The 15,957-nt window shown below is 37.1% G+C and overlaps 1 protein-coding gene across 1 annotated transcript; it reads left to right on the plus strand.

Moving 5' to 3' along the window:
- The first annotated feature begins 1,230 nt into the window (after positions 1-1,230).
- LOC106709083 (delta and Notch-like epidermal growth factor-related receptor) lies at positions 1,231-15,533 on the plus strand. Its single transcript, XM_045682328.1, has 12 exons — positions 1,231-1,260; positions 2,332-2,893; positions 5,719-5,930; positions 6,125-6,297; positions 7,007-7,125; positions 9,970-10,123; positions 11,390-11,638; positions 13,108-13,250; positions 13,935-14,039; positions 14,256-14,358; positions 14,537-14,733; positions 14,968-15,533. Exons 2-12 carry the CDS (start codon positions 2,387-2,389, stop codon positions 15,178-15,180), a joined length of 2,175 nt encoding a protein of 724 aa, XP_045538284.1. The 5' UTR covers positions 1,231-1,260; positions 2,332-2,386; the 3' UTR covers positions 15,181-15,533.
- Positions 15,534-15,957: the final 424 nt, after the last annotated feature.

Genomic DNA, 15,957 nt, shown 5'->3' on the forward strand with positions numbered 1-15,957 from the left:
CGATAATTTGGAATGGCGCCAGCACGCGGGGCGCGATGTGAGAGTGTTCTCTATGGGGACTGGGAAGTGAGAATATTTTCGAGGCTGTGTTGGATCCACGCGCGAGATAACCGTCACTAGGCCGGCTGGCGGTTAGCCAATCTCTTCCACTTCAATGTTTATTACGTAACAACTAAAGCGATACATTGGACGTTACATCACGTTGCTCATAACTTAAAAAAACCAGTCATTAAATTTAATGTATCAATTACACATTAATTATGTACAAGTCAGCCGGTATTACTTTCATGTAAATAAATTGAATTTCTTGATTTCTTTTCATTTATTCTAAAATATTGTAAGATTACATTTTTGATCCTAATCGTCTTTCTCGCTTAGGTAAGCAACTGGACATATTGATAGCGGATTCAATTAATACGAAATGTAGCGAACCGAAACGACCGAAAGGCTTTTGAAAATAAGCAGATTTTGATACGGTTCTTAATGCGTAACCGAGATTACTTTAAATAAATTACATTTTCACCTCTACACGGTTTGCTCAAATTGTGTACTCAAATGTAGCATCTGTGTTGATGCAAATCGAAGATTAATTTTAATTTTTAGAAGTAGGTATGTATGAGTATTTTTTTATTAATTTTAAAAAGGTGTAAAGGTCCATACAGCACTACTGCAAAATCAGTTACAATAGAATCGCCAAGAATGCGGTACATAAAACGTTAATGTATTAGCCTGTATTGATTTTGTGCTAATAAATATATAAAGTATCTGACAACAAAACTAAATAAACAATAAAAAAATAATTCCCAATGTAGAAAATTTAGCTATTTCTGTTCTGCTCTGCTGTTGTGGTGGTATAGAGAGAAAATGTGTAAGGATACGGCGGTGTCGGGTGCCCGGGGCGCGGGGTGACGAATGAGGGGCGCGGGGTTGCGGGGGTGTGGTGTCAGGCCGCCCTCAGTGCCACGGAGGCTGCGGTCTACGCCGCCCGCCCAACGTGTTTCATACAACAAAAACAAATTGTATCCTTAAGAAAAATATATTAAATTCACTTAAATTAACCTCATGGCATAAAATATGCACGTAATGTTTAATTTTTTTAAATAGATGTAATAATATAAATATGAATTATCAATTTGCATTTAATGTCAATATGAGATGAACTTTACATTTTAATCCTGTGCGGTGTTTGTACGCTTTTAACGAAATCGATAAAAAATAATATTGATAAAAATAAGTTATACCAATAAAGTGAAAACTTACGTAAGTACACATAAATTATTATTTTTAAGGAATTTGTAAAGTTCATGTGTTTAGTACCATATCAATTTTACACTTTCAAGAATATCGCAGCCCTTTTTGCTTTCAAATAACACGTAGATTTTGCGATGCGAAAGGATTTTCATATAAAGCTGTTAGAGCTTTGAAAGTTTAAAACGTTTTAAAATTATTTTACAAAAGTTTGTTTTCAGTGTACACGTACAGTGAGTGATCTTAAAGTATCCTATTGTATTTTGTTAAATAAATTATACATATAACATTTTATAAGTTTAAAAATTAATACTTTTACAATAAATTTACAATTTAGGACACAAAAATATGTTGTAGGATAGAATTAATATATGAGCGTAGATATAATAATGATTTATTTGAATGATAGAAATTCGTTATAAATGCAAATTAGTTAAACGAAGTTGACGGAGAGTGTGTCCTCTGATTTGAAGAGGGTCGCCATCGAAGCAAGGGCCCTACAGCCCACGGCCTACGGCCCACCGCCGTCGGGCCAATTATATTATGTAGATGTTTTGACTGACAAGAGGTTGCTCTTCTGCCTTCCATAATAAGAGCAGCTCCTTCACTTTAGAGGCGACTGTTAGTGAGGTATTGTAAAACACATTGAATCGTGTCGAGAGAATTTACGAGTAGTAATCTCCAGTAAAAAGTTATTCATAGGTACACAATAAAAAAAATTTCTTATTTGAATAATTAATTACTTTTGATTATGGTGACTTCAAAAACTTTGATAGATGTTGGCTGTTCAGTACATTTTGTAATAAATGCTATAGAAGGCTATTACGAATCAAACAATCGAACAACAAATCAGAAGTCAGTAGCAACCCAATTATCTAATAAAATACAAAATTTGTTTTACTACCCGCGTTGCAGAAAATGTGGGAGTGTATTGCACTTTGAACGTCATAAGTTATTCAATAATCATTAAAAATATAAATGTTATAAAGTTATAGTTTTGTACCTTGGTGAATCTAAGTAAAGCTCTTTTACTTTGTGTTTTACCTTTTCAAACCTACAACAAATATTTTTTTTTTCTAACAGGTAATAAAAATAATAGAACAACCTATTTAATAAAGGCAAAGAAATTTACATAAAAATGAAGAACCTTCCGAAGCGAAAACTAATTGTGATGTCGTTAATATTCTTAGCGTCCATAAACGCCGCTCGTTGCAAAAATTCAACAGACGCAAACTATCCGACTACAAAGGATAATATCGAAGTGACAACAAATGCGTCACCTGCCACTGAGCTGCCTTCGACACAATCAAATGACAAGCTATTACACTTTACACTAACTCCGTTGATTACCACTTCGATAACAAAAGACGACGTAAACAGAACAATAGAACGCGCGAGCAGCGAGAGCACAACGACCATGCGGACCAATACAAAGGCCCCAACAACAGCTAAAACAAAGAGTGTAACGAAAAGTGCAAGAAAGCAAAAGCTAAACACTACTTCTAGTGGTTTTAGTGGCGGCGCGCGTTCTCGGGCGCGCTTTCAAGATCACTTGGGCGCCACAGACTGCGACCTGCCCCTACTGCCGCACGAGTCTCGCCTCTGGCGCGGCAACGAGACCCACGAACTCAATTTGCCAGTAACGGTAAGATATGTACTAAAAAAATAAACTTACATTTTAGTTTTAAATTGTTTTAAATTAATGATTAATGTATACATTGTTTGGAAAATGATTAGAGATTATTATTTAGTTAAATAGAAAAATATATATATATTGTGGACCATATTACGAACTTCCATTGTACGTGGGTGGCAAGAGAACAATCTTTGTGAACCGTGTAGAAGTTTATAAGTTACAAAGTTGGTAAATCTGGTTTGAGTTACTCTCTTAATCTCAGTTGAGTGTGACGGCTTCTCAGTTGTAAAGACGAGGATTTAGCCCAAGCTACGCGTCATTCACAAGCTCTTTTAACTTTTATGAGACTCTTAAATGCTGTTCACGTATCTTCACGTCACCCTTACTGCCACACGCAGAGAAGTTTAATGAAACGAAATCAAACCTAAGAGATTGCCTTCTCACCTTTATAAACTTACTTAGACCGATCAGGAAAGTAGTCGTTAAAAATCTCTTGAAAGCTTTTACGAAATATGAACACATGAAAGTCAATCTAAAACTTTATTATTACTTAAAAGTTCCACTTAGCAGATACTAGCAATAATTAATTCAAACTTTGATGGGTCTTGTAGAAGCTTTGAGCCTGTTAAAATGAATTACAGTACTTATTCTATCGCTGAAAAAGGAAACAAGACATATAAAAAGTATTTCACGATTCTTTTAGAAAGCTTTTCAAAGAATGTGATTTTAAGGTTACAAGCGTTATCGTACAAGACTTATGACTCAACTTAAAGTAATAATAATCATCATCAGACTTTGTCTGCCCAGTGCTGTACATAGGCCTTCCCCAATTCCACAGTATGTGTTCCTTATTAGTAAACATACATCACAATCTGTCTGGATTTGACTTTTTGACTTAAGCTAAGAACTAGCTGTGCCCGCGACTTCGTCCGCGTGAAATGCGTCTTTTGGTAGCATTTTTTAATATTAGAAATTTTAAGTTTCATATTTATTTATATCAAATTAATAGCCTAAAAAATAAGTTACAAGCTTCTAACTGTAAAAATGACGATACTCTCATACAAATTTCTTCCATCACTTTCAACCCCTTGCAACCCTTTTTTCGCATTAAAACGTAGACTATCTGTGTACCAAATTTCATTTAAATCGGTTCAGTAGTTTTTGCGTGAAAGCGAGACAGACAGACCGACAGACAGACACACAGACAGACAGAGTTACTTTCGCATTTATCATACTAGTAAGGAATAGTAAGGATTAGTAAGGATTGGACATACCGTAGGATATAGACACAGATTTAGTACTTAAGTGTAGTTTTTCACACCCTGTTTCATACGTTGCAAAGGATAGAATAGGTCAGAAGTCTTTATTGATCGCAACGGTAGTGAGATAAAGTGGCCATGTTGGATGTGAGACAGTCGGAGACTTGATAACTAATTGGTTAGTTGGCTTGCAGCCCGACAACTTAACAACTATAACAATTCACTTTTAAACGCTACGAGATTTATAACAAAACTTTGTGTGGGAGTAATTCAATGATGAATAGGTCACCTTGAGTAGATTACAAGTACAAGAGGAAAACGAGTAGGCGGTTTTTATTACCACTATAAATAATTACTATTTAATATTTGTAAGAAATAATGGAAAGTGGTATAAAAGAATTTCCTCATTGAAAGCATTAATAAAAAATCAACTTTTTTGCATTACATATTTAGATACTTTCAGGGTTTTCTCATGACATGAAAAAGTCTTTTCTTGTGTTAATTAAAGTAAAAATTAAAATAATGTAACATTACGTGTTTACTAATGTTGCCTATGGTCAATGTCACCCAAATCCGAATTTTTATTTTTACTACTCTTTAGCTTAATGTAAAGAAATCCAAATACGTATTTGTACAATGTATCAGTTGTTGTTTGTTGTGTGAAAATATAAATGTTTTCTCGTGTGTAATATAAAAGTATGCAAAACATTAAACGAAACACGTTCCCATTACCCAAAGTTGAGCGAGCGTGAATAACTCCGGTAGACGGTACGTTTAAGGAAAGCGTATTTCAGAGAAAATATAATATTCTTGTTTGCGTAAGTTTGATCGTGACAGCGACGGGGGCACGCCGAGGTCAAATACATAAACCATAAATCGTTTTGGCGTCAGAGAAATGGGGGAAAATTTTTTGCTTCACTGGTTGGAACTCTTTTCTTTATAATTTGTTATTGCTCTATGGTACATAAAATGTATAAAATAGAATACCGTGAAAGTGGACACTTCTCTTCTAAGATAATAAAACAATTGCACTATTCTGTAACAATCTAAAATACTTGTCGTAGTTTAAACTAGGCACAATATCTGTATTATCTGGCGCTGAAAATTGATTTCATTATCACTATTTCTTTATTACGATATGAACAAAAATGGTAGAGTTTTGGCTAATATATTCATAAGCTTTCACTGAACGATTGGGATAAGGGTTTGTTGTAAAAACTGTTATTTTGGAATCTGATCTCTGGCATTGAGTAGATGTCGTTTCCTTGTAACCTTGACCGTTAGTTGCTCAATGTCGATTTTTATAACTCGAGCTAGCAAACATACTGGGTTGTATTACGCGTACTTGCATTTTGACTTTTTATGCATAACAATGCAATTGTTATAACATGTCCTATTTTAACACTTAAATATACAAGTAAATATTTTTATTATGTACTCATTTCATACTCTAGAAATGTAATAAAAATACAAAAGCTAAAATAGAAAAAAACATGATTAATGTGGCATAACGGGGTCCAGTTGTGACTTATGTTAGTTGACATTATAATGAATGTTGGTGTGTTTGCGGTGCGGATGTCGGAGGAGTGCGGAGCCGGGAGCCCGGGTGGGGGCGGAGGCGAGGAGGGCTGCCCCCCCATGGTGGTATCGTGGGAGGGCACCGCGGACATCCAGAGCGGAGACATCCTCATCGTCCGCATCGCCGACCCCCTGCTCCTCGACTCAGCACCTCACGTAGCCAACAACAATGAAACTGAAGATTCCAATTCTATCAATGCAGCACAGAGGTCAGTCATTAATTTATGATAGGAATTCCAGTGACCTAGATATAGTATGTTATATGTAAAAGTTTATGTGAAAATAACAATCTATCTTGTTTATAACCTACACGATGCTTTATTACGCAGTGACCCGTGCCATTCCGCCTGCGATGTTCAGCGGTGCATAGCATAAGTTCATTTATGGAAGAACTGTTTTGCAGAGCACACCGCGCCTCCGTTCAGCCCGCCGTGTACCAGGTGACGAGACAGGGACACCTGCACTGTGACGTCACCGACGGCATGCTCCTCGATATCACGCCACTCGATGAAAACGACGCCAAACTATTCACTCTGTACGATAAAGATCTAACTGAGGGTGTCAATTTGCTCATAGGTAAAATGTAAATTATGTCACCTGAGTACTTAGTTTATTCAAATTTAATACGGAATAATCATATTTTTTGCATAGCAATATAGTTTATTTTTTAATACTACTGTATAAATTAAAAGTCATAAAATGACATGCCTTGGTATTAACATATATTGTTACTACATTCAGACACTAAGGTTTAATAAATGCGAAAGTTTAGATGGATGGATGGATGGATGTTTGTTTGAAGGTATCTCGGTAACAGCTCAACGGAGCTTGATGAAATTTGGCACAGATGTAGAGCATAGTCCGGAAGAACACATAGGCTACTTATTAAGTTTTTTTTAATACCTCGAAGACGGAGTCGCGGACAGCTAGTATTATAACAAATAAGTAAACTCACGGATGGAAAGTAATATGCGTGACGTAAGCGGAAGGAAGCAGCGAAAGAAAAATTATGAATATCTTCCGCAGCTGAATTGAAAAAATATATCTTCCCTTCCTCACGCAATATACATCAGTATATTTGATGATTACAGCGGGAAAGACAGAATAAAGTCTAACCAAGTTATATGAAAATTGCAAATACCGTCATGGTTTTGAAATTTCAAGCGATTTTTGTAACGTCTGTTAATTGGTAGGCTATATTATCGATAGGTCCATAAGTATCTTGGATGTGAATGCATATATATGAATGGTTCATCAACGATAACGCTTATTCTTTTGGCCGCAGTGGTAGCAGAGAACTGGGGATCGCAGTGCGTGCGCCTGAAGGTGACTGTCAAGTCTGACAACTGCGGCGAGTCGCAGGAGTGTTCAGGGAACGGTGTGTGCTACACGAATGTCTCTATGGTAAGATTGGAAATGTTAGCAATACATGATAAGTTCGTTTGTAAATTTAGTATTTTGTATATGTCGGCGCCCGCGCGCCACCTGAGCGAAACTGTAAACAACACGTGCACCGATTGCGTCATTCGATGCCCCCACTCTACCCACTACTAGCTCTGCCGCTATAAAAGACGTGCAACATTATTTGAAAGGCAGTCTTGGCTCTGGCGTGGCTAGGTGCACTAGTTGTACTTCGCTTGCTTAACCTAGACGCTTTGGATAGTTAATTTGTGGAAACGAATTAATTATTATTCCGGTGCTATAATTTGGTCCCTAGACTAATTATACCCGGTTATTATTTAAGGCTAATTTATTGAATTGTTACTTTGGAACATAGTTTAGTTTAATGGTTAATTAACTGTCATTAGTACTGTGATTTTGCTAAAAACTATTATACGGTTTAAAGTAGCTTCTTCTTTTTAACTATGGCCGATCCTCTTCCTACATCAGAAGTGGGATCGGATCCATTTCCATCTCACGATTAAACCAACTCAACCAACTGCATGGAAAAGCAAATGTCTCTTTTTTTTCCGGAATGGAAGCAATTTTATGAAAATTATCAAATAGTTTAAACCAGCATCCAGTCAATCCACCTACCCCCTTTAAATTGGTGTAATTCGATTCCTTAAGCGAAATGATCATCGAAAAAGATCTTGGAGGGTGTTGACCTCATTATTGCACTCACTCACGCCCTTAAAGGTCGCCGCGACCTGCCTTACAAAATAAAATAATAATAATAATAATTAGTAGCTTTTAGTTCACAGTTAAGTCCTCGCCGGCAAAACGGAAGTCGTCGCTGATCAATCCTTAACGCCAACGATGTCGTCACATCCTATAAATCTACCCTATATAAGCCGTTGCACTGACACTGCAAGTTTAGTTTTCATTCTGTCTTCGGAAGGTCAACATAACTTCAACTTCAGTTTACTTAACTTATAAACTCAGAACCAACCACGCTGCCGGTTACCTGCTTGATAGATAAGTACTGGTTACTGAGTCATTTCTGCCTTTTTGTCATTTTGTATTCGTGATGTTAGAATTGCAAATCAGTTTAGACTCTAGCCGTTGATAACTATGATTGTAATTTGATTTTGTGTTGAATAATTGATTTTGTGATAAAATGTAAAATCCCTTTGTGATGTCTTATTACATCTAGAACTTCTAATAACATTGTTCATGAAATCGAGTATCCGTTAGATAATATAGAATTTAATAACCATCTTGATGATGTTTCAGATACTATCTCGACTAGTAGTGACCACACCCTTACTGCAAATTCTGATACCTTATCGGCACAATATGATACAATGTCGGCTAGCTCTAATGTAACATCTGTATATTCTGTACCTTTAAATATGTAATTGAAATTTTATTGAAGGGCTTACGCCGGTCCAATAATATGGCTGTAGGGAATCTTAATTCCGGTCCAGCATGAATGCTACAGGGAATGACAATTCCGGTCTAGCAATGGCTGTAGGGAATCTTAATTCCGGTCCAGCATGAAGGCTATAGGGAATACTAATTCCGGTCTAGCAAAGGCTATAGGGAATACTAATTCCGGTCTAGCAAAGGCTACAGGGAATACTAATTCCGGTCTAGCAAAGGATACAGGGAATAATCATTCCGGTCTAGCCCCTCTAAAAAAAATTTTTATCTTTTTGCAGGACCTCAGGTCGGACCAAAACTAACTACCATAACTCTGAAGGGTCAGTTTGGACCGGACCAGACACTATAATATTGTCAGGATAATCGAACGATGTTTTTCTTACTTCAGATGTATAAAAAATTAAAAGGGGCGCGTGCGAGAGCGCACGCACGTCAGCATGGCCGTGTCGGCGCCCGCGCGCCACCTGAGCGAAACTGTAAACAACACGTGCACCGATTGCGTCATTCGATGCCCCCACTCTACCCACTACTAGCTCTGCCGCTATAAAAGACGTGCAACATTATTTGAAAGGCAGTCTTGGCTCTGGCGTGGCTCGGTGCACTAGTTGTACTTCGCTTGCTTAACCTAGACGCTTTGAATAGTTAATTTGTGGAAACGAATTAATTATTATTCCGGTGCTATAATTTGGTCCCTAGACTAATTATACCCGGTTATTATTTAAGGCTAATTTATTGAATTGTTACTTTGGAACATAGTTTAGTTTAATGGTTAATTAACTGTCATTAGTACTGTGATTTTGCTAAAAACTATTATACGGTTTAAAGTAGCTTCATTCTTTTTAACTATGGCCGATCCTCTTCCTACATATATGTTGTGGAATAGTTTCATATTAAACATGCATTGGATGTATCAATATGGCACTAACAGGATATCCAGTAGTAGTAGTAGTAGTAAACACTGGGTTTATAGGATTTGGAACATGATTCCTGACTCGTTTCGTGCGAACGGTGGCAGCCGCGGAACAAATTACACTTACTATACGCCTAGCTATTATTATATTACGTTCCCCGTTTCACTCGCCCCTGGGGAATTCTTTCCTGAATCTGAAATGTGAAATATGAGTAGGTATTTAAACTTTCAGAACACTTGGGGAAAAGGAACGAAGATTAAATAAAAAAATTATTCAATTAAAAAGTGGATATTTCCATCCCATCATATATTTACTTAACTTAATATCGGTAATAACTTAGTCTTATTATTATATTGTAATTATTTCTTCGATAGGTATTGCAATTTTCATCACATTTAACTTTTTTAAGGTAACTTAATGTAACTTCTAAAAAATTTGTGCATTCACTGAATATTTGCAGTTACTTAAATGAGTACACTAATGTGAACAGACTTATCATGACACTGTATAGGAGGGTTACGAATGCCAGTGCTGTCGGGGGCACGCGGGGCCTCACTGCGAGGAGCGCGCCGCGTGCAGCCCCTCGCCCTGTCTTAACAACGGCATCTGCGTGGATCTTACGCAGCCGCTCAACGGCGCCAGCTACCACTGTCTCTGTCCTTACGGTAACTATATCAATACAAGTTTTATGAATTAAGTTTGGATACCGCGGTTTTATCAACGGCGTTGTAGATGTGAAAATCTGAAAAAAGTGGATCATATTTAATTTGGAAGATTTGATGAAGGACATTGAGACAGGTGAAATTAAAAAATCTTGTAAAATTAGGTCTGGGTCGAATTCTAAATCACGATACTACTTACCGATGGAACATTTTATGGATTTTTTTTGGGATAATTGTTAAAATTTGTTTTTTTTTTATTCTCATACAAAATTAACACAACTTTTAGATGTTTTTTTTTAGAAATTCACTGTCTTAAACTGACTTTACTTTGATATTGTGAAGTTGTTTTCATACGAAATGAAGTTTAGTCTGGCGTACTGATACTGGCGTACAGGTTACGTGCCTTTGAATAATATTATGATAAGACGGGCCATGTTCCTTATATTATCGTGATCACTATGCGATATAAATAAAATGTAAAGCAAGTCTATGTTATGTTCTCGACAGTAGATAAACTTAATTTGCTTTATAATATTTTTACCATATTTGTGAAAAATATATTTTACTTATGTATTTTATTCGTCTGGTCTTCTAGATTTGAATATAAATTGTAATAAAGCGATAAAATCTATTGCTTCATCTTTTTGTACTCATCTAATATGTAAGTGAAGTGAGATAGGGCAAGAAAAAGAAGCGGCGTAGCTCAATGCCCAAGGTTTTGCAGCGATCAAAGGCGATAAGTGATGTTCATTGCAAGTAACGAATGTAGGTGACCCCTTAGATGGTATCTATTCTCGGCGCCACAGTGCTACTGGGCTGCTTTAACCGTTGGTCTCAGCAATCTGGTCTAGAATGCAATAAATTATAACCACGCTTAGCTCGTTATCGCTGTTAAGCTCAAGCTCTAATAGGTTTAAGTACTTACATACAAACGTTTATTCATTAGTGTTATTTTTTATGTTATGTATTTAATATGAATGAAGAAAATATTTACATATTAATTGATAGTTAAAGAGGTATCTAAATTTGGAGAGTCACAATGTTTACGTCCATTTCTATTTTATGACGACTAGTCAATTTTCACTATTCTATAAACCTAGAAAGGCGACTCTTTTGAACAACATAAACTCCGCTTTTTAAGTTATCCTGGCAACGTATACTATCAAACCATAGCTATAGAGTAGCTAGCTTATACTAGCTAGTATAGCTTTATACTATATAAAAAAACGATTTTTAGTCTGTTCAATTTGTACTTTTTTCATAATACAGGATTTACCGGTAGAAAATGTGAGAAGGATCCTTGTTATTCGGCGCCGTGTTCGAACGGGGGGTCGTGTATGAGCATGGCGGTCAACGGGTCGACGACGTTCCACTGCGCGTGCTCGTCGGGTTGGTCGGGCCCACAGTGCGAGCAGCCCGTCAGCAAGGCCTGCACCGCCAAGCCCTGCGCCCACGGCATCTGCGTAGAGGAGAAGCAAGCCAACAACGGAAAGAACTATCGCTGTTTCTGCGAGCCTGGTAAGTTTCTTTGATGACTAGTCAAGTTTCCATTTCTTAACTTCACGCAAAAAATATTTTCAACTTTTATTTTTATTTCATACTAGCTGCCGCCCGCAACTCTAAATCTCAATCAAATATAATAAACTTTTAATTGACCTGAACATAAAATTGAATTCCATTTAACATTGAATTCGAATTTAATTTGTGTTTAGATTTTCAATTCAAAACATAGCCAATTGAAAGAAGAATGCGGCAAAGCGCTGTAAAGCCTCCAATAACGTAGTAATCTCGTATTCGAAAGCGGCCGCTTGAAATTACGACAGACTTATTCCAAACGTATATATTTGGAAGTTTGCCCGTATGGCTCCGCTCGCAATTGCCTAAACGTGTCTAATGAAACTCCTTAGTCAGAAGCTCTACGGTCACAAGTAAATCTTCGAATTCCGGCGATTTTTGTCGCGACTTATGCAATAACGCATCAGGCACGCTTTGCTGACATTTATTCTTTAGTCGCTTAAACCATTACCGCCAACTCGTAGGTATGTTAAGATCGTCGTGAAAAAGTCGCTGTGGTTATCAATATGCGAAGCAAATCTATGCCTGTATTGTTCGAATAGACGACTCGCGTCCACGATTCAAAGCAAGGCTACAATATCAGTTTCGAATACTTATTGTCTTGTGTACAGCGGAGCAAACAAAAATATAAAACCCAGTATATCAATGGAGATTAATATTCGGTGAATGTTGTTTAATGTTTTCTTCTTAATATTTTGTATTTCTGTTTCGTGTGTGCATAATAATATTGACATAGTAGAAACATTTATAATGTTTCGTAACATTTAAACTATTTAACGGAATAAGTTATTGTAAAATCCTCTTTAGTAGTTAAATATGATGATCATCAATGGGGCAATGTTGATGAGTTAATTACATCAACTGACACCAGAACAATCAATATTTGCAGAATAGCATCGAGGTTGACATAACGGTGAACATTCCGAGAGCCACAGATTAAACACAGCGGCGAGACCGCCAACCATTTTACAGTGCATACATTTATACACTAAATTCCATTGACACGTGCTACATACCCTTCATTTTTTTTAAATTGTTCTTACGTTGTTCGTACGAAATGGGCTTAATTATAAGAATTACATTTAACACTATACATTATTATTTACATCTTAAAATTATAGTCATTAAATACATTTTGACAAAAGCAACCAGCTTTTGCAGAATTCTAGCCAGAACCATTTCGGTATTCTTCTCTTTAAGTATCTGTATATACGAGTATAGCGAAAAACTCCTCTTATAAAGCATCATTCCATTCCCCTTGTCTAGTTTGTGGGCGGTCTATTGATCGTGGTATTTCAGATATATTTCATTCATCGGACATATATAAGTAATTTCTTTGGTGTATTGGTATCCGTCATTTGATTTGACACGTCGGGTACAACAACTCGAATACCAGCGTGTATTTGTTTCAGGGTATACAGGCGAGCATTGCGAGGTGGAGTACAATGAGTGCGAGTCGTCTCCGTGTCTCAATGGCGGCACGTGCACGGACCGCGTGGCCGGTTTCACGTGTGCGTGCGGCCGCGGGTACGCCGGCAACGCGTGCCAGCTTAAGGTACCCTCCACTATATCCTCTGCATATCTTTGTAAATTTATTCGATCAGTATAATTTTACAAAATTTAAGACAATGTAAAGTATCATTTTATAGTCGTGATAAAAATACGTAACTAAATGATTTGTGTAAGTATTTTGAATTAGACTTACACGACAATAATGTGTTATAATGGACTACCGGTATTTGATAAGTTGTAACAAACGGCAGCGTGTCTAATTGACCGCACCCAGGTAAGATGGCGCTCGCTGCAATTTAATACATATGCAATCATTCATTAAATAAAAAATGAGTTACAGTCAGAGTGCATACTTCCTTCTCAAATACACCACCTTCGCTTTTAGGTGACGCATTAAAAATGCAATAAGTGTGCACTTAATCCATTTGACACTTAATAATGAATATTTTATACAAACATCGATTTGCTTTTAGTATCTTATCTAATTTATTCGGTAGGCAAAATATCGTAAATAGAATCGTGCGTACGAATAGGTAATGACAAGAAATAAGACTAAAAAACTTTATAAAAAATTCTTGACAAGAACTTTTCTAACAATAAGTTATGACAATAAAGTGATGTCATACTTTAAAAAAATTGTTTTACATTTTTAACCAAACACTTACAGCTGTGGATTAGGTTTCTTTATCTTCTAGTTGTATGATAGAGGGAGTTTAATGTAATGCAGGTGAATCTGTGCTCGCCAAACCCCTGTTCGGAGAATCACTACTGCGTGGACCGCGGCAACTCCTACACCTGCGAGTGCATCGATTGCAACATCCCGCCCAGATCGGTCAGCCTATGTTTTAACTTATGGAAATAATCATTCATACTTAAAACGCATAAATCAACCCTTGCATAACTTTGGAATATTCCTTTGTTTAATTTCTTAGTTTAATTTAGCACAGTTTCCATTAAGCACGCAATTCATATGGCTCTTTCTTAAAACCAAAGTTTAGGTCCTAAACAAATGTTTTTTACTATGTCATATTTGTTGAAACATTTACAGCCGTGCGACAACAATCCGTGCGCGCACGGCGGCACGTGCTGGAGCAGCTCTAATTCTTTCTACTGCTCCTGCCGTCCAGGATACACGGGGAAACTTTGCGAAGGCAAGCTATTATTATATATTTAGCTACATGTTACACTGACATAGTTTCATAGACTACAGCCCTTAAAGTGGATGTAAATGTAAATCACACATGTAAAAATAACACAAGCGTTCCGTTTCAGTCCATAGACACGTTGATCACTTTACACATCCTAAAGCAAGGTACACGTATATTTCAGAGGACTTTATTCTGGAACCGGTGGTGGAGGGTGAGGTTGGTGAGATGGGCGTGGGAGAGGCAGGTATGCGGTCGGAGGGGCGCGCAGGCGGCGTGCGAGAGCTGCGTCTCCCGCTCGGCCTCTACCACGACCGCCTGCACAATGTCTACATCGCTGCCGGCACGCTCGGCGCTGCCATTGCTATTGTTGGAGTCGTCGTAAGTGCTCATATTGTTGTATCTTGATTAAATCTTTATAGGGGCTATATTCGTAAAGTAAATTAAATAAATGTAAGCGTAAACACCAACGTCAGCTTGGGAGTTCAATATTTTAATAGAGTTGACTTTCTTTGCTTCTACTGAACTGATTCCTTCGTTTTTTTTTTTGACACCGAGTCAAACAAAATAAGAACTACGTGAGTCAGTCGATATCTTATAAAACAATTTTTCCAGGTAACAGCATGCCACTGCCGCGTGAATAAAACATACGCGCGTCTGCTGTCGCGTTTGTCGCGCGTGACAGAGGGCGGACCGCCGCACCACTGGCTGCAGGAGAAGCGCGGGTCTGCGCCCCCCGCCGCGCCGCCCGCCGCACCCCTCGACACTGCTGACATGTACTACACACTCGACTTCAGCGACAGCCAGAGCTCGCCTCTCATACAATAGCCATCACTCCTGAACTGCTCCGACGGGGAGCGGTTCAAGATTCAAATATAATGTTCAGTGTACAACTACTATTACTTCTCGCTACTAAACTAGCACCGGCCCTAGAGTCAAGGTAGCGCAAGATTGTCTTGGTCTACGCTTTCACTTTACCAATCAATTTACGTTATATTTTTATTAAATTATATATTTCCTTGTAATTGTTGTCCGCATTTGCCATTATGGCGTCCACTGGCACTTACGCTCTACCTCAGGGCCGCTGCGAATGGAATCGAATCGCTTTATCATGTAATTACACTGTGTTCGTGTGTCTAAATATTGTTGGTGTTTTTAGTCTTTACGTCAAGGTTAGATTTCGATAGTTTCTAATCCTAAAAATTGTATAAAAACGTTAAAATTTTACAATATTCAGTATTTTAAGCTTATGCTCAATTGCAAAATATTAAAAAAAATTGCTTGCCGCTTTCAAAACGTTTTATTATTTGTTTTATATCTGAGTTTAGAGAAAAAAGTAAATCAACTTGGCTTTGATCACGACTTCATTGGCGTATGAATGCTAATATTAAATTATGTAAATAAATGTATCCGGTACTTTTTGATCAAACGTTAAAAGGGACGACATGCTGATTATGAAGAATATGGTTAACTAAATTTATGTAAAAAGAGCTTTATTTAACAAAATTTAATCTTTTTAACTCTCTGTGTTTTAAATTTTTCGTCTTTCAGTGTTATATTAATTAAAATTATCTTTTAGTGTAATATTATTAATTTAGAAAAACT

This window comes from Papilio machaon, chromosome 2 (assembly GCF_912999745.1).
Source record: "Papilio machaon chromosome 2, ilPapMach1.1, whole genome shotgun sequence".
Taxonomy (NCBI): Eukaryota; Metazoa; Arthropoda; class Insecta; order Lepidoptera; family Papilionidae; genus Papilio; species Papilio machaon.